This window comes from Papio anubis, chromosome 8 (genome assembly GCF_008728515.1).
Source record: "Papio anubis isolate 15944 chromosome 8, Panubis1.0, whole genome shotgun sequence".
Taxonomy (NCBI): Eukaryota; Metazoa; Chordata; class Mammalia; order Primates; family Cercopithecidae; genus Papio; species Papio anubis.
Genome location: NC_044983.1, coordinates 138,788,725 through 138,812,243, shown reverse-complemented (window position 1 = coordinate 138,812,243; position 23,519 = coordinate 138,788,725). Strand labels below are relative to the sequence as shown.

The following is a 23,519-nucleotide window of genomic DNA, read 5'->3' as shown; positions in this document are numbered from 1 at the left end:
TAGACTCAACAAACAGAACCGAAACAACTATCCACACAGATCCAAAGTGAATCTTGATCCTCATCGCATATGGTACACAAAAATGAACTCAAAAGGGATCACAGACTTAAATGTAAAAACTGTAAAAGCGCCATAAAATAAAAAACATAGGAAAAAAATCATGTCCTTTGAGTAGGCAAATTTCTTAAACTCAATTATAAAATCTCATAAATCGTTATCTTGGCTCACTGCAACCTCTGCCTCCTGGGTTCAAGTGATTCTCCTGCCTCAGCCTCCTGAGTAGCTGGGACTACAGGGGTGCGCCACTGCGCCCAGGTGATTTTTGTATTTTCAGTAGAGACAGGGTTTTACCATGTTGGCCAGGCTGGTCTCAAACTTCTGGCCTCAGATGATCTGCCCACCTTGGCCTCCCAAAGTGCTGGGATTACAGACATGAGCCACCGCACCCAAATATTTGATAAATTAGACTTAAAAAATATTCAAAAGACGCCATTAAGAAAATGAACAGGCAAACCAAACATGAAAATATTCACAATATATATTCATCACAAATGGAGACAAATAATTATATATATTACATATGTTTTTCATCTAGAATATGGAAAGAACTTGAGTCAACAATAAGCATCCCAACTTAAAAATAGGCAAAAGGTATGAACAGACACATCACTAAAGACGACACAGAAAAGTGATAAGCAGATGAAATCACAGACATACAACATCATTCAGTGGGCAAATACAAATTAAAATCATAAGGAGACTAGAGTTGATTAAATTTGAAGAGACTGACAACGCCAAGTGTTAGCAAAGATATGGAGCAACTGGAAATCTTCCTATAATGTCGTAGTAGTGTAAAATGATCCAACCACTACGGAAACCTGTGTGACAATTTCTTAGGAAGTTAAAAACACTTATTGCAATGGACTGAATGTTTACATCCTTGCACAATTCATGTCAAATTCCTAACCCATAAGATGATATGAGGTGGGGTCTCGGGGACGGGACAGAATCACAAGGGGTGAGCCCTCATGAATGGGGTAGGTTTTCTAGTCCCTTTCCACCACGTACCGTCACAGTGAGAAGACATCTACTTAAAAGGAAGTAGGCCCTCACTAAACACCAAATGTTGACACTCTCATCTTGGACTTCCCAGCCTCCAGAACTGTAAGACATAAATTTCTGTTGTTTACAAGCCTCCTAGTTTGTGGCATTTTGTTATGGCAGCCTGAATGGACTAAGACACTTACAACACAGCAATTAAAGTCCTAAGTACTTACTCAAGCAAAATAAAAACACATGTGCAAATACATACTTTTACACAAATGCTCATAGTTTTAAGAGCAGAGACTGGAAACCCATTAATACGTGGATGAATAAACAAATGACGGCTTATCTATACAATGGAACACTATTCAGCAAGAACTACTGAAACACGAAACAGCTGGGTTGAGTCTAAAAACATGCCACAGTGAAAGACATCAGACACAAAAGAACACGTACTAAACGAATCCATTTGTATGTGGCTCTAAACCAAGCAACACTAATCTATACGGATAGAAAGTGGTTACCTGGGGCTGGACTGGGCTTAACTAGGAAAAGGCAAAAGGGAACTTTTTGGGTGACAGAAATGTTCTTGGTTCTGTTGGTGGTGGTTACACAGGTGGTGATGGTTACACAGGTGTACGGATTTTCCAAAACCCTGTACACTTAAAATAGGTGTTTTACTATATAAAAATTGAATCGTTGATTAAAATGGTCTGGAAAAATCTACATGTGAAACATCTCTAGTCACACTCATTTTCCAGAAAATGTACATCTTTTTAAATTACTTGTCCCGAGGCTTTCAGGATTGGTAGTTATTTAAGAATTCAAAATATGGCCTCATGAGAAAAAGAAAAACTGTATGGTTACAAAACTGGATTTTGGAGTTCATGTTCAGATGAAATTCAGAGGCAAAGACTAACAGTTTTGCGACGTGGCTGTCCACTATTTGCCTCGCCTGCTTTTGAACAGTCCTAGCCAAACAGCCATCTGTCATGGCTCCATGTTTCTGCGAGGATTCCCTCTCCGATCCTATTTTCTTCAGCTGATCTCTACTGATCTCTCTGGCCCAGCTGAAATGTCACTCTTCTGTGCCTTCCCAGCTCTGTGCCACATCAGTCACCCCCTCACCTGTGCTCCTTCACCACTGAGAGCACACACTTGACTCATCGTACTGTGATCTCTGTCTTCCCCACTACACTGTGGAGGACTTCGGGGTAGTGGGTTGCTCATCTGTTTTCCCAACATTTAGGACTATTCCTTATAGATATCAATACATTTTTAAGTAAATGAGAAAATGAGCCAGAAAGCATGGAAAATGACAAGAGCTCAGTTCAACCTTGGAACTGCTAAAACAGAAGAGCTATGTAGTGCATTGAGACTGTGCCTTTCCAGTGAGACAGGAAGATACAGACAAGTGAGTGAAGGCCTTCTCTTGAGACCTGCCTCCTCCTGTCCCCACTGTTCCAGCTGAGTCAGGTGTCAATGCCCTCCAGATCAAGTGGACAGTTCTGCATGAGCTGTAAGGCGGCACACAGGAGGGCGTGGATATGCACAGGCTATTGCAATAGCCTGCAACTTCTGAGTTAAGTAGGAGCAGCAGACAGTAGCAGGGCTGAGAAGATACTTCTAACAGAGTCATAGATTATACTGATACAAAATGAACAAACAATTAAAAAAACAGCTAACAGCTGAAAATTTTTAGAATGGCAGTATAGAAAGGACAAAGCAAGACAGATGCCAATCACACATAGATTTAGGGGTGTATTTTTTATTGCCTTGTGAGAGACAGTGGAAACATGGAAATCAATCAGATATGATCACTGTCTGTAGGAACTCAGAGTATAACAGCAGAGATAGTCTACCAAGTCATTCTGACATATGCAAGTAAATACAGTAATAGCAGTAATCACTGAGCCACAGAAGTGTGGAACGCGCTGCCAACTAAGCCTGAGGGAAACATCCCTTGACATAATGCCTGAGGCATGTCTTGAACCATGATTCGGAGTTAATTAGCTGAGGAGACCCTTTAACAAGAACAAAGGCGAGAGAGGTAGGAAGCCACGTGGAGCACAGGGAAGATGAAGCAGTTGGTGTTGCTGCAGCATTAACTGGATGGCAGGAAGTCAGGCAGTGGGAGGCGAGGCTCCAGGACATAGGAGGCCTTAGGGCCCAGGATGGGGGACCTGGAGTTCCTCCTCCAGACAACAGGGAAATGGCTCGGGGGTTTGTATACAAGTTATCTTTCTTCAACTTAATAGATCAAAATTTCCTAGGTAACATTCTCCTAAGTAATAAGATTAGATACACAGTTCTGCTCTAAAAGGGATTTAACTCAAGGATGGACTGTAACTGTGGATAAAATTTTAAAAAAACCTTTTCTTGAGACCTGTCTCCTCCCTGCCCCTACTGTTCCAGCTCAGAGTCAGGTGTCAAGCCCTGTGACTCTCCCGAGGACAGTGCTCACAGCAGAGGAGAAGGGTGAGCCTGCTAGTGCTGCACAGTGGCAGGTGGCATCCACTCCAAAAGCAGCTCCATCCATGATTCACAAAATTCTGCCATGTCCAAATCTTAGAAACCACATGAATCCTAATTCCACGAATTTCCAAACATCACTCATTGGGCGGGAGAACAATTATTTTATAAGTTATCTATATGTTGCCCCTGATCGACAGACCTCTCGCCCAAATGTATGGGGGCCTTACTCAAGGAGAGTCCCTCTTGGTGAACACTTTGATTATTTTTAAAGTTTGTAGTTGAGTTAAAATCTCTCCCATACTGACTACATTCATAGAGCTTCTCTTCAGTATGAATCTTCTGGTGCTGAAGGAAGTTTGACCTCTGAATAAAGCCTTTCCCACAATAACTGCAGGCATAGGGCTTTTCTCCAGTGTGAATGATCTGGTGCAGAAGCAGCTTGGAGCTCTGGATGAAGGCTTTCCCACAGTCTTTACATTCGAAGGGCCTGTCCCCAGAGTGGATCTTCTGGTGCTCAGTGAGATGGGCTTTCTGGAGAAACGCTTTCCCGCATTCCTTACATTCATACACTCTCTCTCCAGTGTGGATCTTCTGGTGTCGAATAAGGTATGAACTCAGAAAGAAAGCTTTCCCACACTCGTTACATTCATAGAGTTTCTCTCCAGTGTGAATTCTCTGATGCTGGGTGAAGTTTGACGTCTGGCTGAAGCGCTTCCCACACTCGTTGCACACGTAAGGCCTCTCCCCAGTATGGATCCTCTGATGCTGAATGAGCTTCGAGCTCCGAATAAAGGCTTTCCCGCACTCATTGCATTCAAAGGGTCTCTCTCCGGTGTGGATCCTCTGGTGTTCGATAAGGTCTGAGCGATGACGGAATGCCTTCCCACATTCTTTGCATTCATACTGTTTCACTTCTGTGTGGATCTGATAGTGGCGAATGAGGCTCGAGCTCCTTATGAAGGATTTCCCACATTCATTGCACTCATAGGGCCTTTCTCCCGTGTGAATCCTCTGATGACGAATAAGTAAGGAGCTCTGACTGAAGCCTTTTCCACACTCTTTGCATTCGAAAGGTCTCTCTCTGGTGTGAACTCTCTGGTGCCTAATCAGGTCTGAACTGTGACCAAACGCCTTCCCACACTGTGCACATTTGAAGGGCTTGTCTCCTGAATGAACGCGCTGATGCTCAATGAGACCTGCATAGTGAATGAAGTCTTTCCCACACACATTACAGACGTAGAGTCTCTCTCCAGTGTGAATTCTCTGATGCTCCATAAGGTGTGAGCTCTGGCCAAAGCCTTTCCCACACTGATCGCACCTGTAAGGTTTCTCCCCAGCATGCGAAATCCGATGCCTAACTAGGTCGGAATTAAACGTGAAGGTTTTGCCACAGATATCGCAAGGATTGGCATCCCCCTCTATGAGCTCTCTCTGAAGCAGAAGAAGGTCTGAGTTCAGAATAGGGTTTCTTCCTGACTTGGCACACACTTGAGCTGTCTCTCCTGTTTGGATCTTCCAATGGGTCACTGTCACCTGCTTGCAGCCCCTGTCCTGACAGGGGGAACTCCCCAGGCTCTGACCTTCTGGATTTCCCAAAAGCTCCTCTAATCTGGGCTCATGGACTTCCTCAGACTCGGGAGAAGGGAGCTCCATCACTGTGAGTTTATCTGACATTATCCTATGTGAGTTTTCATCCTCAGAAATCCAGCTTCAACCACCTTCTTCTCACCAGTTCCTACATTAGAATCTGAAACAAAAGACAACAAAATCATCTTTCCCCTTACTTAACAGATGGGGATCCCCTGAATCAGGGTCAGATAAAATTCATATCCAAGAGGTGGAAAGTGTTTCCTCTGCTCCTCACTTCTGACCCAAAGTGCTGCTACCCACAGCTCTGGCCTCACACCCAAGCCCGTCCCACGTAAGATGGCTTCTTTGTGGCTCCACTTTTAACATACAATACCAGGACAGACTGGCCTGTGGTGCACAACACTCCTCTGACCGTTAGTGAATCCTGGATGAGTTGCAGAGGGGTGGGGATATGCTTGGACTCCATTAAGAAACCAAGACAGGTATTTTAAACAAACGTATAAATGTATCAGCCCTGCCACCTCTTCCCTGTTCCTCATTCCTTCCTTCATGTCCTCTTCTCCCCTCTGTACCTAGCTTAAACCCCATGGTCTGGGGCACTGTGTTCACTGTAAATTACATGAGAATCACCCTCCTACACAGAATCCAGACTCCCCTGCCCTTTTCTCCCTCCATCATACTCGGATGGGAAAGTCCAAGCTTTTGTTAAAACGAGGCTGTGTCCTGATTTGCGCCTGCACTCTTGCTGAGTTTTTTTTTTTTTTTTTTTTTTAAGACAGAATCTTGCTCTGTCGCCCAGGCTGGAGTGCAGTGGCACCATCTCGGCTCACTGCAAGCTCCACCTCCTGGGTTCACTCCATTCTCCTGCCTCAGCCTCTCGAGCAGCTGGGACTACAGGCGCCCACCACCATGCCCGGCTAACTTTTTGTATTTTTAGTAGAGACAGGGTTTCATCGTGTTAGCCAGGATGGTCTCCATCTCCTGACCTCAGGTCCGCTGGCCTTGGCCTCCCAAAGTGCTGGGATTACAGGCATGAGCCACCGCGCCCAGCCAGCTGAGTTCTTTAAATTCAGAGCTACTTGCCTAATGGGGCCTGAGAGCTGCCAGCAACTCCTAGCCTTCCCACTCCCTACAGGACCTTCCACTTCTCCTGTCTTCTTACAGACCCAGCACTCCCTCCTCCCTCCCCACTGGTAACCCTGCTTCTTTTTTTTTTTTTTTTTTTTTTGAGACGGAGTCTCGCTCTGTCGCCCAGGCTGGAGTGCAGTGGCACGATCTCGGCTCACTGCAAGCTCCGCCTCCCGGGTTTATGCCATTCTCCTGCCTCAGCCTCCGAGTAGCTGGGACTACAGGCGCCCGCCACCTCACCCGGCTAGTTTTTTGTATTTTTTAGTAGAGACGGGGTTTCAGTGTGTTAGCCAGGATGGTCTCGATCTCCTGACCTCGTGATCCACCCGTCTCGGCCTCCCAAAGTGCTGGGATTACAGGCTTGAGCCACCGCGCCCGGCCGACCCTGCTTCTTGTTTCAACGAGAAAACAGAAGAAATCAGGTAAGGACATCCACTGCCTCCCACATCTCCTGCCAGCTTGTATCTCCACCCATCCTCTGCCAGGCTTGTTACCTGGGTTAAACTGCCCTTGATCTGACTTAAGGTCAACACTACTACTTGTGTGTGAGCTCCCTTTCCCTCTCACACATGCAAGGACAGCACTTGAGCACCCACCCCTCTCCTCCATCCTGAAGTCCTTGCCCTCCAAGCCCACCACTCCCGTCAGCATGAAGTGCACCAGTTCCCAACTACCTGAAAAATGCACGTCATGGGCCCCATGTCCCACCAATTACTATCCCATAACACTCCTCCTCCACAGCCACATTCAAAGAGCCCCCACCCCACGCTTGATTTCTCCATTTCCTCCTTCCCCTGAGCCTACTGCAGTAGGGCTCTCACCCCAAACATCCATGTCACCACATCAGGGGTCAGCTATGGCCACACTTCCAACTCAACCTGCGGCAGCACTGACACAGCCCTGCTCCTTCAGAAGTCACTCTCCTTATGTGAATCTGGGACAGCCTTTCTCTGTTCCTTACCTGCCTCACTGACAGCTCCTCCCAGTGTCCCCTGATGCCTCAAAGCCCTGGCGTGTCTAGGGTTCAGCTCTCATCTTTGTCCATTACAGAGGGGAGTGCACTCATTATCGGACAGCAACGCCATCTATGCTGAAGACTCACATGCCTGCCTCCAACCTGGCCCTCTTTCCAGTCTCCACACCTGACCAGCTCCCCACCCCACACCTTCAATCGGATGCTCCCAGAAGTTTCAACACTAACGCGTCCTGCCTCACTTCTGACTTTCCTCCTCCTATAATCTTCTCCATTGTCTCATTTGTTCAGGCCACAGACATTGCAATAGCCCTTGACTCCTTTTCCTTTTGTTCTAACTACTTGCCTCATGGGGCCTGAGAGCTGCCAGCAACTCCTCCAACCACATCTGTTCAAAACCATGCCCAGCACCAGATGCCCACCGCCTACAGGGCTGCCATCTGCACCATCGCCTTTCACCATGAAGTGTGACTGCCTCCCACCTTCTTACTTCTCCCCTTCTTCAGCTCTTTTCTACACAGCCAGCAGAATTACGCTTTAAAATCATAAATCAGATGTCACTTTTCTACGCAAAACTTACAAGGGTTTCCCATCCCCTACTCAGGCCCCATGAGGGCCACCGGGCCTGGACTCCTACTGCTCCCCCTGCCCTCCCCTTCCCTCTTCTTTGGTCAGTGTGACCAAAGAAGCCCCCTTGGAGCCTTTGCCCTTTCATAGAAAGACTCCAAGAGGCCGGGCGCGGTGGCTCAAGCCTGTAATCCCAGCACTTTGGGAGGCCGAGACGGGCGGATCACGAGGTCAGGAGATCGAGACCATCCTGGCTAACACAATGAAACCCCGTCTCTACTAAAAATACAAAAAAATTAGCCGGGCGTGGTGGCGGCGCCTGTAGTCCCAGCTACTTGGGAGGCTGAGGCAGGAGAATGGCAGGAACCCGGGAGGCGGAGCTTGCAGTGAGCCGAGATCGCGCCACTGCACTCCAGCCTGGGCGACAGAGCGAGACTCTGCCTCAATAAAAAAAAAAAAAAAGAAAGACTCCAAGAATATTTGCATGGTTCACTCCTAGATGTCCTTCAGGTGTCTGTGTTGACATCACCTGATCGGAGTCCTTCCTAGTCACGCTACAAAACAGCAAGGCACCCTCACCCTCAGCATGCCCTCTCTCCTGCCTCTGCTTCCTCTGCACAGTTCTGACCACCTGACCAATCACAAGTCACCCAATCAAAGCAGCCAACGACTGTGAGATGTGACACGACTTTATGAACCATGAAGGAAAATAAAAGTACCAATTTAAATGAAAATACTCCATCAAGCCAGACAGTGGCTCACTCCTGTAATCCTAAGACTTTGGGAGGCAGAGGTAGGAGGGTCACTTGAGACCAGGAGTTCAGTGTCTGCCTGGGCAAGGCAGAGAGATCCCATCTCTACAAAAAACATTTTTAAAAACAGCCAGGCAAGGTAGCACACCTGTGGTCCCGGCTATGGGAGACTGAGGCGGGAGAATCATTTGAGCCCAGGAAGTTGAGACTGCAGTGAGCCGTGCTTACAGCATTCCAGCCTGGGTGACAGAGTAAAATCTTGTCTCAAACAACAACAAAAAACACTCCATCAATTCTAACAGGCAACTCAATTTCAGAGATATTAAAATATGGAGAAAATGTGTCTTAGAATCAACGAATTGTGATATATATATATACACATCGTCTGTGGCGCACACACACTAGCCCCCTCCCCACAGGCAACAAACTGTGTTTTGCTGTCTCCCCGACAAGTATGTAAGTGCTGTGTGGGCAGGAACTTTGTTCTGTTCTTTATCCTCAGCAACCCAAACAATTCCCGGCAGAAAGTAATACATTTCATAAATATCTGCTGTATGAATGAATGTTCTAATCATGCATACATAATACACTCAATAGAGGGTAATAAGCCAGGTACAGTGGCTCATGCCTATCATCCCAGCATTTCCAGTGGCCAGAGGAGGAGGCCTACTTGAGGCCAGGAGTTCGAGACCAGGCTAGGCAACACAGCAAGGGCATCCATCTCCTAAAAATTTTACCCCAGGCCGAGCAGTGGCTCAAGCCTGTAATCCCAGCAGCACTTTGGGAGGCCGAGAGGCGGGTGGATCCGCGAGGTCAGGAGGTCGAGACCATCCTGGCTAACACAGTGAAACCCGTCTCTACTAAAAATACAAAAAAAAAGAAAAACTTAGCGAGGCCCAGTGGGGCGAGCGCCTGTAGTCCCAGCTACTTTCGGGAGGCTGAGGCAGAAGAATAAGTAAGCCGGGGCCGGGCTTGCAGTGAGCTGAGATCCGGCCACTGCCTCCAGCCTGGGTGACAGAGAAAGCCGAGGAACTCCGTCTCAAAAAAAAAAAAAAAAAAAAATTACAATTAGCTGGGTATGATGCTGCATACCTGCAGTCCCAGCTATTTGAGAGGCTAAGGCAGCAGGATCACTTGAGCCCAAAGGTTTGAGGCTACAGTAAGCCATGACTGTGCCATGGCACTCAACTGGGTGACAGAGTGAGACCCTGTAAACTAACTTAAAAAAGCTCCAACACTTCTAGTATTAAACACTGAAATAAATGTGAGTTATACATACCTTAAAGAAAGATTAACAGTGCTTGCTACAGTTCTTTTAGAATGTCTAGCAGGTTTCTCAGTTTTTACTGGAAAATCTCCCATAAAAAAAAAAAATTAAGAAAAACAAGATAATTATTTACCCACTTATTTTAATGCAGGGTCCTGGGTAGCTGGAGCCTATCCTGGCAGCTCAGGGTGCAAGGTGAGAACCAGCCCTGGATAGGACAGGGTTCCACCACAGGGCAACTCACACACCCAAACTCGCTCATGGTGGGACTAAGGAGACACCCCAATTCACCTAATGGACACATCTTGGGGACGTGGAGAAAAGCCAGGCAGTCGTGGGGAGATTGTGCACACTCCACACATGGTGTTCACAGCCAGGAATCACTTTTTCCCTCATAGATGTTATAATGAAACAATACTTGAGGCTCTGCCATGGAAAGGGAGGAAGCCAGAATCCACTCTCTGAAAGCAGAGACCAAAGGAACGGTGATTGCTTTGAGAGAAAGTCTCTTTCTTGGCGCCTGTACTTTACCAGCCTGAAGTCTGAGGATTTGTCTTTTTTTTTTTTTAGACAGTGTCTCACTCTGTTGCCCAGGCTGGAGTGCAGTGGCGCCATCTCTGCTCACTGCAAGCTCCGCCTCCCAGGTTCACGCCATTCTCCTGCCAAGCAGCTGGGACTACAGGCGCCTGCCACCACACCCGGCTAATTTTTTTGTATTTTTAGTAGAGATGGAGTTTCACTGTGTTAGCCAGGATGGTCTCCCTCTCCTGACCTCATAATCCGCCTGCCTCGGCCTTCCAAAGTGCCGGGATTACAGGAGTAAGCCACAGCGCCCAGCCAAGGATTTGTATTTTCTCTTTTTTTCTGAGACGGAGTTTTGCTCTTATTGCCCAGGCTGGAGTGCAAAGGCACGATCTCAGCTCACCGCAATCTCCGGCTCCCAGGTTCAAGCGATTCTCCTGCCTCAGCCTCACAAGTAGCTGGGATTATAGGCATGCACCACCACGCCCAGCTAATTTTGTATTTTCAGTAGAGATGGGGTTTCTCCATATTGGTCAGGCTGGTCTCGAACTCCCAACCTGAGGTGATCCGCCCACCTCGGTCTCCCAAAGTGCTGGGATTACAGGCTTGAGCAACTGCACCCAGCATTTTTTTTTTTAAGATAGGGTCTTGCTCTGTCACACAGGCTGATTGCATGGTGGCACGATCTCAGCTCACTGCGGCCTCCGCCTCCTGGGTTCAAGCAATTCTTGTGTATTTTTAGTAGAGATGGGGTTTCTCCATATTGGCCAGGTTGGTCTCGAAATCCTGGCCTCAAGCGGTCCACCAACCTTGGCCTCCCAAAGTGCTGGGGTTACAGGGGTGAGCCACCACACCCGGCCATGTATTCCCTTTTTGATTTCCACATATATTCTGCTTATGCACTGAGGACCCATTAATGCGGCTCTCAGGATGAGAAAGCTGACTGTCTCGCCTCAAGAGCCTTCTCTTTGGGGTTCTTGCTGGGCAGTGGGAGCCGGGCCACTGCGAAGATGGGTAATGTTGCCTTCGCACCCACTACTACTGTCTCCAATACCTCAAGGCCACTGCCAGTATAATGAGAGAGGGGGGATCAGCCCAGCCCAGAATCCAGTAAATAAAACTAGAGATTTTTCTGCTGATTTAAAAACCAGAGCTGCACCAGGTGCAGTTGCTTAAGCCTGTAATCCCAGCACTTTGGGAGGCTAAGGTGGGAGGATCACTTGAGGTCAGGAGTTCGAGACCAGCCTGGCTATGGTGAAACCTTATCTCTACTAAAAATACAAAAAGTAGCCAGGCGTGGTGGCGTGCACCTATAATCCCAGCTACTTGGGAGGCTGAGACAGGAGAATCACTGGAACCTGGGAGGCGGAGGTTGCAGTGAGTGGAGATCACACCACTGTACTCCAGCCTGGGTGACAAAGTGAGACTCCATCTCAAAACAAATAAAATTTAAAAAAATAAAAATAAAAAATAACAAAACCAGAGCTGTGACATGGGATGCACTGGCAGCAAGCAGCGCCAACAGTGATGATATTTTCAAGGGAATTAGGTTGCTGGAGAAACTGCAAGCCTGCCCTGCAGAAGTCTGTAGCTAGAGTGTTCTTAGCAACATTCCAACACCCTAAATAGCAACAGAAGACTCACACAAAACAATAATGCACAGAAAAAAAACTGCCACACACAAAAGCGCAGGTGGACCTCACAACAGACGAAGTGCTGAGCAAAACCAGCCAGACACAAAAGAGCTCATATTGTATGACTCCATTTACATAAAGCTAGAAAACAGAGAGCCAATCCCCAGTGGGAGGATGTAAGCTGCAATGGTGTTCGGGAGACACTGTGGCTGGCAGGGGCACATGGTGCCCTGGGTCACATCGGTGCTCACTTTGGAAAAGTCAGGCCCGGGATTACGAAACCTCACGCAGGCACTGGGATGCTCTACCCAGCCCCGCTGTTGAGGGCAATGCCCCAGCCTGCAGTTTGGAAATCCCCACTCTGGGAACTGCTTCCAAGAAGGGGACTCCACCCGCCCAGTGTCAAGCCCTCTCCCACTCAGTTATCCACTGCTCCAAAAACAATTTACATAAACTTAGCAGCTTAAAGCAGCATGCATTTGTCACCCCACAGTTCTGCGGGTCACACATCCAGGCCAGTTGGGACCTCCACGCAGGGTCACGCAAAGTTGCAACTGTATGTCATCGGGCCGAGTTCTCATCTGGAGGCCCTGGGGAAAACTACTTTCCAAACTTACTCAGATTTCGTGGCAGAATCCAGTTCCCTGCAACTGTAGGACTGAGAACCCTGTGTGTTTACTGGCTGTGAGCAGGAGCTGCCCCTAGGGGCCACCTGAAGCCTCAAGGCAGGCACAGCACATCACATTTTTCTCAGGTGTCTAATCTCAGCCTCTGTTCTCCAACCAGATGGAGGAACCTCTGCTTCCCAGGGCCTGTGCGATTAGGTCAGGCTCTCCCAGACAGCCTCCCTTCTCACCTCACTGACCTGGGACTTCTGGACATCTCCAAGTCTCTTCACGGCAGTACCAGACAAGTGTCTGAGTAACTGGAAGAAGGGGTGTGTACATTAGGGGCCAGGAATCTAAGAGGCCACCTCAGAACTCTGCCCTCCACACCCATGCCAGGTACCGGGCAGGTAACAGGAATCTAAAACTACTGTCACTGTTTGGGGCACCACAAACCGCACCCATAAAAGAAGCTGAATTATCAATGTGTGTTTTCTACATCCACCACCAACTGGCTGTTCCCCATCTCTCTCCCTTTCCTCTGGCCTCCCTCTTCCCTGGACACAACAATATTGAGATTAGGCTAATTAGTAACCTTACCAAGGCCTCTAAGTGCTCACATGAAATGAGGAATCCCGCATCTCTCACTTTAAACCAAAAGCTAGAAATGATTAAGCTTCGTGAGGAAGGCATGTCTAAAACTCAGTCAGAAAACCGGGCCTCTTGCATCAAATGGCCGAGTGGGAATGCAAAGGAAAAGCCCCCGAAGGAAATTAAAGGAGCTGCTCCAGTGAACACACAAATGATAGGACAGCAAGACCGCCTTATTGCTGATGTGGAGGAAGTCTGAGTGGTCTGGAGAGATTAAAACAACAACTTTCCCTGACGGTTGGTGTGACTGGCAACCAAAGATGAATCCACAGCAAGGTCCTAACCGTTCTCAATTCTATGAAGGCCGAGACAGGTGAGGTAAGCTGCAGAAGAAAAGCAGAAAGCCAGCGGAGGTTGGTTCATGAAGTTTAAGGAAAGAAGTCACTTCCATACATAAAAGAGGAAGGTGAAGTCACAAGTTTTACGGGAGAAACTGCAGCAAGTTCTCCTGATCTAGCTAAGATGGCTGACTAAGGTGGCTACTGTAAAAAGATTTTCAGTATGGATAAAACTGCTTTCTACTGGAAGATGGCATCTAGGACTTTCGTAACTAGAGAGAAGTCAATGCCTGGCTTCAAAGATTGAAATGACAGGCTGACTCTCTCGTTAGGGGCGAATGCAGCTGGTGACATGACGCCAACGCTCATTTCCCATTCTAAAAATTTTAGGAGCCTTGAGAATGATGCTAAATCCACTCTGCCTGTGTTCTAGACATGGAACAAAGCCTGGATGACAGCGCATCTGTTTACAGCAGTTTACTGAGTATTTTAAGTCCACTAATGAGACCTACTGCTCAGAAAAAAATATTCCTTTCGAAACACTACTCACTGACAATGCTCCTGGTCACCCAAGAGCTCTGACAGAGATGAACAGGGAGACTGATGTTCTTCTTATGCCAACATAACGTGCATTCTGCAGCCCGTGGCTGAGAGTCACTCCAAATTTCAAGTCTCATTATTTAAGAAATATGTTTCACAAGGCTGTAGATAATTGCCATAGATAATGATTCCTCTGATCAATCTGGGCAGTCAGCTGAAAACCTTCTGGAAAGGAGCCATCATTATAGACGCCATAAAGAACATTCATGATTCGTGGGAGGAGGTCAAAATAACAACATTTGATATGTTGGAAAAACTTGATTCCAGCCCTCATGAATCTTTGAGGGATTTGAGACTTCAGTGGAGGGAGCAACTGCAGATGTGGTGAAAACAGCAAGAGAACTAGATTTAGAAGTATAGCCTAAACATGTGACTGAATTGCTTCAATCTCATGACCAAACTTAAACGGATGAGGTGTTGCTTCTTTTTTTTTTTTTGAGACGGAGTTTCACTCTTGTTCCCCAGGTGGAGTGCAGTGGCACAATCTCGGCTCACTGCAACCTCCACCTCCCGGGTTCAAGCAATTGTCCTGCCTCAGCTTCCTGAGTAGCTGGGATTACAGGCGCCCGCCACCACGCCCGGCTAATTTTTGTATTTTTAGTAGAGACGGGGTTTTGCTATGTTGGCCAGGCTGGTCTCGAACTCCTGACCTCAGGTGATCCACCCACCACCTCAGCCTCCCAAAGTGCTGGGACTACAGGCATGAGCCACCGTGCCTGGCTGAGGTGTTGCTTCTTAGAGACGAGCAAAACAAGTAAGTTTCTTGAGATGGAATCTGCTCCTGGTGAAGATGCCATGAACACTATTGAAATGACAACAAAGGATTTTGAAGATTCCATAAACTTAGTTGATAAAACACAGGCAGGGTTTGAGAGGCTTGACTCTAATTCTGAAAGAAGTTCTACTGTGGGTAAAATACTAGCAAACAGCTTTGCATGCTACATACAGAGAAATCTTTTGTGAAAGCAAGATTCCATTGATGTGGCAAATTTCATCGTCCCACTTTAAGAAAGTGTCAGTCACACCAATCTTCAGCAACCACCACCCTGATCAGTGAGCAGGAGAATCGCTTGAACCCAGGAGGTGGACGGACATCAAGAGAGGCAAGACCCTCCACCAGCAAAATGATTACAACTTAAGGCTCAGATGATCATCTTTTAGCAATAAAATATCTTTAAATTATTTACATTTTTTTAGACATAATACTATTGCATACTTAATAGTGACCACAGCATAGCTTAAACGTTTTTTACATACACTGGGAAACTAAAAAGTTCCTGTGACTTGCTTTGTTTTGCTATTCACTTTATCGCAGTGATCTGGACCCACACTGGCACATCCCCATGTGTGGGATAAAAGGTCCGCTGGACACTTGGGTGGCCGCTGTGGTTCCCCAGCCTTCCTGTTTCCTTCTTCCTTTTAGTGTTAGAAATCCCATCAAATTACTAATGATTGCCCCACAAATGACACTTCCTAGTGTTCCCTTAACTGAGGTGGCTTTGTGACCAAGCTGAGGCGAGAAGGGAAGTGATGTGTGCATGCTGTCCGCTCTCTCCCCTCCCCACAGTGCTGATGAGGCAGGGCAGCCAGCCAGAGTCCCTGGAGGCCACCCCCTACCTTTAAGAGAGAGTAAGACGGCCGGGCATGGTGGCTCAAGCCTGTAATCCCAGCACTTTGGGAGGCCGAGGCAGGTGGATCACGAGGTCAGGAGATCGAGACCATCCTGGCTAACATGGTGAAACCCCGTCTCTACTAAAAATATATATATAAAAAACTAGCTGGGCGTGGTGGCGGGCACCTGTAGTCCCAGCTACTCGGAGGTTGAGGCAGGAGAATGGCGTGAAGCCGGGAGGTGCAGCTTGCAGTGAGCCGAGATCGGGCCACTGCACTCCAGCCTGGGCCACACAGCGAGACTCCGTCTCAAAAAAAGAAAAAGAGAGAGTAAGACAACTCAAGTTTCTTATTTGAAACACCATATTTGAATCTGTTACAGCAACTTTAACCTACGTCTTAAATAATGCTAATATACAACCCAAATATTCAGATTCAATTCTCCCCATGATGATAAATTCAAACTGGGCCAGGCATGGTGGCTCACACCTGTAATCCCAGCACTTTGGGAGGCTGAGGCAGGTGGACTGCTTGAGCTCAGGAGTTAGAGACCAGCCTGGTCAACATGGTGAAACACAGTCTCTATTTTAAAAAGAGAGGCCAGATGCAGTGGCTCACGCCTGTAATCCCAGCATTTTGGGAGGCCGAGGCAGAAGGATCACAGGGTCAGGAGTTCGAGACCACCCTGGTCAACATGGTGAAACCTCATCTCTACTAAAGAGACAAAAAATTAGCCAGGCGTGGTGGTGCGTGCCTGTAATCCCAGCTACTCGGGAGGCTGAGACAGAAGAATCGCTTGAATCCAGGGGACAGAGGTTGCTGTGAGCCAAGATCACGCCATTGCACTCCAGCCGCCCAATACAGGGCAAGACTCCACTTCAAAAAGACCAACGGTGGTTCACGCCTAGACCCAGTATTTTGAGGTCGAGGCGGGTGGACTCACTATCATTGTAGAGATCGAGACCATCCTGGCTAATACACGGTGAAACTTGGCTTTGTAATAAAATGGCGAAAAATTAGCTGGCTGCCAGTGGCGGGTGCCTCTGTAGTCCCAGCTAATGGGAGGCTGAGTAGGAGAATGGTAGAACCCAGGAGGTTTGAGGCTTACAGAAAAGAGCCGGGAATTGCTGCCTATACTGCACGAAAGCCCAAGTAAAGAGCAAGACTCATCCTCAAAAAGTAAGCTGGGGCATATAGGCTCACAGCTGTAATCCCAACACTTTGGGAGGCTGAGGTGGGCACATCACCTGAGGTCAGGAGTTCGAGACCAGCCTGACCAACATGGGAGAAACCCCATCTCCACTAAAAATACAAAATAAGCTGGGCACGGTGGCACATGCCTGTAATCCCAGCTACTAGGGAGGCTGAGGCAGGAGAATCGCTTGAACCCGGGAGGTGGAGGTGGAGGTGGAGGTGGAGGCTGCAGTGAGCCGAGATGGCGCCATTGCACTCCAGCCTGGGCAACAAGAGCAAAACTCTACCTCAAAAATAAATAAATAAATAAAAATTAAAAATAAGTAAAAATAAAAAAGGAGATGGGCCGGGCATGGTGGCTCATGCCTGTAATCCCAGCACTTTGGGAGGCTGAGGCAGGCAGATCACCTGAGGTCAGGAGTTCAAGACCAGCCTGGCCAACATGGTGAAACCCTATCTCTACTAAAAATACAAAATTAGCCAGGTGTGGTGGCACACGCCTGTAATCCCGGCTTCTCAACAGGCTGAGGCAGGAGAATCTCTTGACACCGGGCAGCAGAGGGTGCAGTGAGCTGAGATTGCGCCATTGTACTCCAGCCTGGGCAACAAGAGCAAAACTCCATCTCAAAAAAAAAAGTGGGGGGACGGTGGGCTGGAGATGTTGGTTTCTTATTTGTTTTGGAACTCAGTGATGCCTTCTGATTTTAAATTTTGAAATGGCTGTTATAATACCTGGAAATAAGTTGGTTTTTTTGTTGTTGTTTGTTTTTTGAGATGGAGTCTCGCTCTGTCGCCCAGGTTGGAGTGCAGTGGCACAATTTCGGCTCACCGCAATCTCTGTCTTGTGTGTTCAAGCTATTCTCCTGCCTCAGCCTCCCAAGTAGCTGGGATTACGGGCGCCTGCCACCACACCCGGCTAATTTTTTTTGCATTTTTAGTACAGATGAGGTTTCACCACATTACCCAGGCTGGTCTCAAACTCCTGACCTCAAGTGATCCACCCACCTCAGCCTCCCAAAGTGCTGGGATTGGATTATAAGCGTGAGCCACCACGCCCAGCCAGAAACAAGCTGTTTCTGTTTACAAGAATATATCTTAAAGCCATATGTGTGCCTCTTAATGATTTTCATAATTTTTTTAACTTTTGAGAAAAAAAATTTTTTTTTTTAAGACAAATCTCACTCTGTCGCCCAGGCTGGAGCGCAATGATGTGATCTCCACTCACTGCAACCTCCACCTCCCTGGTTCAAACGATTCTCCTGCCTCAGCCTCCTGACTAGCTGGGATTACAGGTGCATGCCACCACATCTGGCTAACTTCTGTACTTAGTAGAGATGGAGTTTCACCACGTTGGTCAGGCTGGTCTCGAACTCTTGACCTCATGATCTGCCTGCCTCTAGAGAAAGTTTTTACAATTGCAAATATCTTGCTTCGAAGAAACAGTTATCACAAAATAGCTATCTTCAGTTTTTGCTTAGCTCCTTTTTCTTTTATGAATTTAAGTAAAATTAAATCAATACACTTTCATTTAAAGAAACTGACATGAAATGAAAAAAAAAGAAGCCACCTGACTTGTGGCTCCACGCAACAAACTGGCTAGCATGGACCCATCTCCTGTTATAACACAGAATTTGCTGAATAAAACATCACCTGAGGACAGGCGCCGTGGCTCACGCCTGTAATCCCAGGACTTTGGGAGCGGAGGTGGGCGGATCACGAGGTCAGGAGTTTGAGACCAGCCTAGCCAATATGGTGAAACCTTGTCGCTACTAAAAATACAAAAATTAGCCGGACGTGGTGGCGTATGCCTGTAGTCCCAGCAACTCCGGAGGCTGAGGCAGAAGAATCACTTGAACTCGGGAGGTTGGGGGTGCAGTGAGCCGAGATTATGCCACTGCACTCCAGCCTGGGCGACAGAGCAAGACTTCGTCTCAAATAAATAAATAAATAAATAAATAAATAATAAATAAAAATCACCTGAAATTGTCTCAACAGCAGATGTTGTGTATCATCAGAAGCCACAGCAGCCCTGGGGTGTCCAGGGGTGTCCCATTCGGCACTAGAAGCCCCCAGCTCTTACACCCACACTGGTAAGGGGATATTCCAGCCTCAAACTCCCAGCCAGAGTCACTGTGTGTTGCTTACAGCCTGAAGAAATTAACACCAAGCTTCACCCTTAGGAAACAGGAAAAGCAGAGCCAGAGGGCAGCCGAGTGGGCCACGGACTAGAGCTCCACCAACATCTGGACCTCCTTGCCCCGCCCCACACCAAGGGGCCTACCGTGCGCCACGCGCTAGGCAGGGAGCGCTTGTTTTCCTAGTGCTCCCCAAGATGCCGCAGAGGTTCAGGGAGGTAACAAGCGTCAGATCAGAGAACTGGAGCCAGCTGTCAACTGCCCCCGCCCCACGCAGGCCATTTGGCTTCTGCTACCAGCATGCTGCTCAGCGCTCTGCCCAAGAATAACGATGAGCCCCGTGTCCTCTCCTGGGTCATCTTCCATGACCCTGAGGCAGCGCCAACAAGCTCGGCAGCTCCCTGAGCTGTTTCACACCAACTACCCGAGTCTGAGGCCCGCACCCAGGCGCTGCTCAGACCCTGAGGGTCGCTGGACCATGACGTAGCCTATGTGTAAAGGGGACAAGACAGCCTTGACATAAGCACAGAGAATGCCACTGGGATTCTTTTTTTTTTTTTTTGAGGCGGAGTCTCACTCTGTTGCCCAGGCTGGAGTGCAGTGGCCGGATCTTAGCTCGATCTCGGCTCACTGCAAGCTCCGCCTCCTGGGTTCAAGCCATTCTCCTGCCTCAGCCTCCCCAGTAGCTGGGACTACAGGCGCCCGCCACCTCGCCCGGCTATTTTTTTGTATTTTTTAGTAGAGACGGGGTTTCACTGTGTCAGCCAGGATGGTCTCGATCTCCTGACCTCGCGATCCCCCGTCTCGGCCTCCCAAAGTGCTGGGAATACAGGCGTGAGCCACCGCGCCCGGCTGCCACTGGGATTCTTAAAGACTTGAAAGGGAAAGGGTACCTTCGAGAAAAAGCAGGATTGCCAAACCACCTCTTCCCATCTGGGAATCTCCTCCAGGACCAAGTCTTGTACTTAATTCTAATTCTGCTTATCACGTTTCCCTCCCCACCCCTATCCCCAACAGCAAGGAAGATGCTGGCGCTGCATCTCCTCCAGCACTGGGAAGCCTCAAGGCCCCAGGGCGCGGAGGCAGGGTTCAGGCACAGCCGCGGGAACGCCCACACCCAGTCCCGTCACACCGTAAGACATCTCTGCGGCATCAACCTCACGCAGGCCTGGCGGGCCTGAACACGGCGACACGGAAACTCAAGCCCGCGGCTCTACAGCTCGGGCAAGAGGAGAGAACCAGGGGGACCCACACGGCGCTCCTCAGGGAGAAGACCCCAGGCTCGGGTCCGAGGTGGGCTGGCTGGAAAGACGCTGCAGCCTCGCGGGGGCGGCCGTGGCTGCGTCCGGGACACCGGCTAGCCAAGGCCCCGCTCCTGGACGCCCTGCGGGGCGGGCCGCGGCCTGCGGACCCCGCCTGGCCCTCCCGGCGGACTCTGCCCCGGCAAGGCCGCCGGGCTCCGGAGCCAGCCGGGACTGCAGCTAAGGCGTTGCCCGCCCCCGCCCGGAACGCGCCACTCACCCGGCGCAGGCGGGGAGAGGACGGCGCCAGCCCGACCCCGCAGCCGTTGACTGGACCCCGCGGGCGCGGGCTCCGCAAACCCGCCGACAAAGCCCGCACCTCAGCCAGCCCGCCGCGACCGGAAGTCGCGAGAAGCCCCGCCTGGGAAACTTCCGGTGGCGCTCTAGGAGCGCTACGGATCGGCTCCCCTCTCGGTGGTGCGATCTTCCGGGCGCGGGAACTAAGATCCCGGGAGGGTCGCGGGGCGGGCGGCGGGCGGCGGGCGCGGCATCGTTACGCGGTTGAGAGGATTGCGGGCCGGGAAGCGCGGGCTCGGAAACTCGGGTCTGGAACTCGCGGCGAGGCCCGGCCGCAGCCCAAGACCAGCCTCTCAGGAGGCGAGGACCCAGGGGAAGTAAATACCGTGAGGGCCAAACTTTACCTCCTTCTGCGCCCCGGAGAGGTGGGGAAGCGGCGCGCTGTGCGGTTTTTTGGTTTTCGGGTTTTGGTTTTTTTAAGACAGGGTCTCTCTCCGTCGCCCGGGCTACAGTGCAGTGGCGCGATCTCGGCTGACTGCAGCCTCGACCTCCCGGGCTCAGGTGGTCCTCCCGTCTCGGCTTCCCAAAGTGCTGGGACCACAGGCGCGCGCCACCGCGCCGGCTCCTTGATTCTTGGTAGACATTACTCATTGCTGGAATGAGTCACAGTCCGAACTAATTACATTCCCCTGCCCCCCCCCCCAAAAAAAATTATATTCGTATTTTTGGTTTTCTTTTTCCATTTTTCTACTAGCACTGAGGAAACTTGTTTACCTAAATTGTTAGATGGGATTGGGAGGAATTTTGTTTTAGCAATGACACTCAATTTTGTTTTTGTTTTTTTTCCAGACAGAGTCTCGCCTGTCGCCAGGCTCTAGTGCTGGAATGCAGTGGCATGATGTCGGCTCACTGCAACCTACGGCTCCCTGATTCAAGCGATTCTCCTGCCTCAGCCTCTGGAGTAGCTGGGATTACAGGCACACGCCACCACGCACAGCTAATTTTTGTATTTTTAGTAGAGACAGTTTCACCATGTTGGCCAGGATGATCTTGATCTCCTGATCTCGTGATCCGCCCGCCTTGGCCTCCCAAAGTGCTGGGATTACAGGTGTGAGCCACTGTGCCCAGCCGACTCTCAATTTCTTTAGCTCCTTCTGACTTACATTCAAAAAACATAACAGCAGTTTATCACCAAGTGTACGTAATGACCTGTCAGTTGACCACTTGAATAGGTCCTTTTTACATTTTGACAGAAGCAAACAAAGAATGAGAAGTAACCTAAAGTGCAAAACTACATTAAGTCTTTCCCAGCCAATAAATTCACCTACTTTCTTAAAATCAACTGCAGAGTTTTGAATTATCCCTTTGATGAGGAGGACAGCCCAGGTACCAGGGCCAGGTACCAGGGTGAACAAAGGAAGAGAAGCAATGTGGGAGAAGGAGCTGTGGCCAAGGGGACACGCTAGGCGCGTGCCCTCATCCAAAGACTGTCTACAGGAATTCCAGGACAGAGTCCATGTGGAAGTCCTGCTGTGATTCTCCAGGGGCTCCCGACTCTTGGAAAAGCTTCTGCGTTCCAGGGCTGTGTGTGAAAGCCCTGTATTGAGCAACCCCACCTTTCATCCAGGCTCGGAGACCTCAGCTGCTGCAACCCTATTGCCAGCTTACCATGGGACCCAGCTCTTAAGGCAAGAAGGGCTTGGGGCCTCTTCCCCACAGGGCTTACAGACCTTTCAGCCTCTCTGTCTGCAGGCCCAAAGAGCTTGAGAACACCACCTGAGTAGGTTGTCACAGATCAACATCTGCCTTGTACACCTGACAAATGCCACTTCAACCCCACCAACAGCTAACACATGGCTGCATCTTGGCACTTAATACTTTGAGTTTACTTGTTTGGTACTGATTGTCCCTCTCAGTAGAAAGGAAGCTCCGTGAGGTCAGGGACCCCCGTCTCGTTCCATGTCTAGCCCAGTGCTTGGCCCCTGTGAACGTCAGCAACTGTGGTGGATGCTGTGATGAGAGGCCCAGGGAGCCCCCTCCAGTGACAGGCTGGTTGTCCTAGTTGTTCGGGGTGTGGTAAGCGGTCTTCAGCCATCAGCTGCAACTCACCAGGGTCACACTCTTCCCTGGGACAACTCACGTTGCAAAGTCCTGGCCATCTTGGTCCAACCGAGGACAGCCCTGAGAGCCACTTCTGTTGCAGAGCTCCCTGCAGGGAATCAGTATCTGCTGTGCTTGATGGCATCACAGCCCGACTCCTGCCTCTTGTGTCTTCCTCTCCACAGGCCCAATACCACTCCGTGATAAGTCTGCTTCCTGCTTAGGAACCCCCTTGAGCCACAACAGCTTTGTCAGGTGACTTCTAATATTATCTCCATTTTATAGATGAGGAAACTGAGAAATAGGGAAGCCAAATGACTCACCTAACGCATCAGCCAGGACATGCTGGAGGAGTCCACAGGTGTGGCCATCTGCTGCCAAAGCCCTTGACCTACAGCAAATACAAAGCCAAAACCAGGGGGTGCAGCTGGAAGGCAAAAGGCCCGAGGGGAGGCTGCCATGCAAGATGAGGCTGATGCTGTTGCCATAACCAGAGCTCAAGAAAGGAAAGCTGTCCAAAGAAACTGCGTTTAGCCAAAAAGGGAATTTGTAGGGATTTGAGGGCACGGAGCCATTCTGAAGACAAAGCAGAAATTCTGATAAAAGATCCTAAAACAGTTTCAAGCTATCTGGGATGTGGAGTTTGGAAACAGGCCATGGGTGGTCTTGGTGTGAGAGCAAGCACAAAACTGTCTGGGAAAGTCCCTGAGGAAGGCCACTGTGCCTTCAGGCCATGAGCAGAGCTTTCCTGCTTTGGGCGAATGGAGTCTGGGGATAAGTTGATATGAATGGAGGACTGAAGACAACTTGGGAATTACAGTCTTTCCGAGATAACTGGGTGGGGCAGATTGTGTG

At 49.2% G+C, this 23,519-nt stretch overlaps 1 protein-coding gene across 3 annotated transcripts; it reads right to left on the bottom strand.

Annotated features, from left to right (window-relative positions):
- Nucleotides 1-524: 524 nt before the first annotated feature.
- ZNF623 (zinc finger protein 623) lies at nt 525-23,131 on the bottom strand. Of its 3 annotated transcripts, none has more exons than XM_009213760.4 (2): nt 22,988-23,131; nt 525-5,266 (listed from the first exon to the last, which is right to left on the bottom strand). In XM_009213760.4, exon 2 carries the CDS (start codon nt 5,191-5,193, stop codon nt 3,682-3,684), a length of 1,512 nt encoding a protein of 503 aa, XP_009212024.1. In that variant the 5' UTR covers nt 5,194-5,266; nt 22,988-23,131; the 3' UTR covers nt 525-3,681. The 3 variants fall into 3 exon arrangements, with proteins under 3 accessions (XP_009212024.1, XP_003903298.1, XP_031525679.1); XM_003903249.5 differs by lacking the exon at nt 22,988-23,131 and adding an exon at nt 20,548-20,680; XM_031669819.1 differs by lacking the exon at nt 22,988-23,131 and adding an exon at nt 18,869-19,614.
- Between the last annotated feature and the right edge of the window lie 388 nt (nt 23,132-23,519).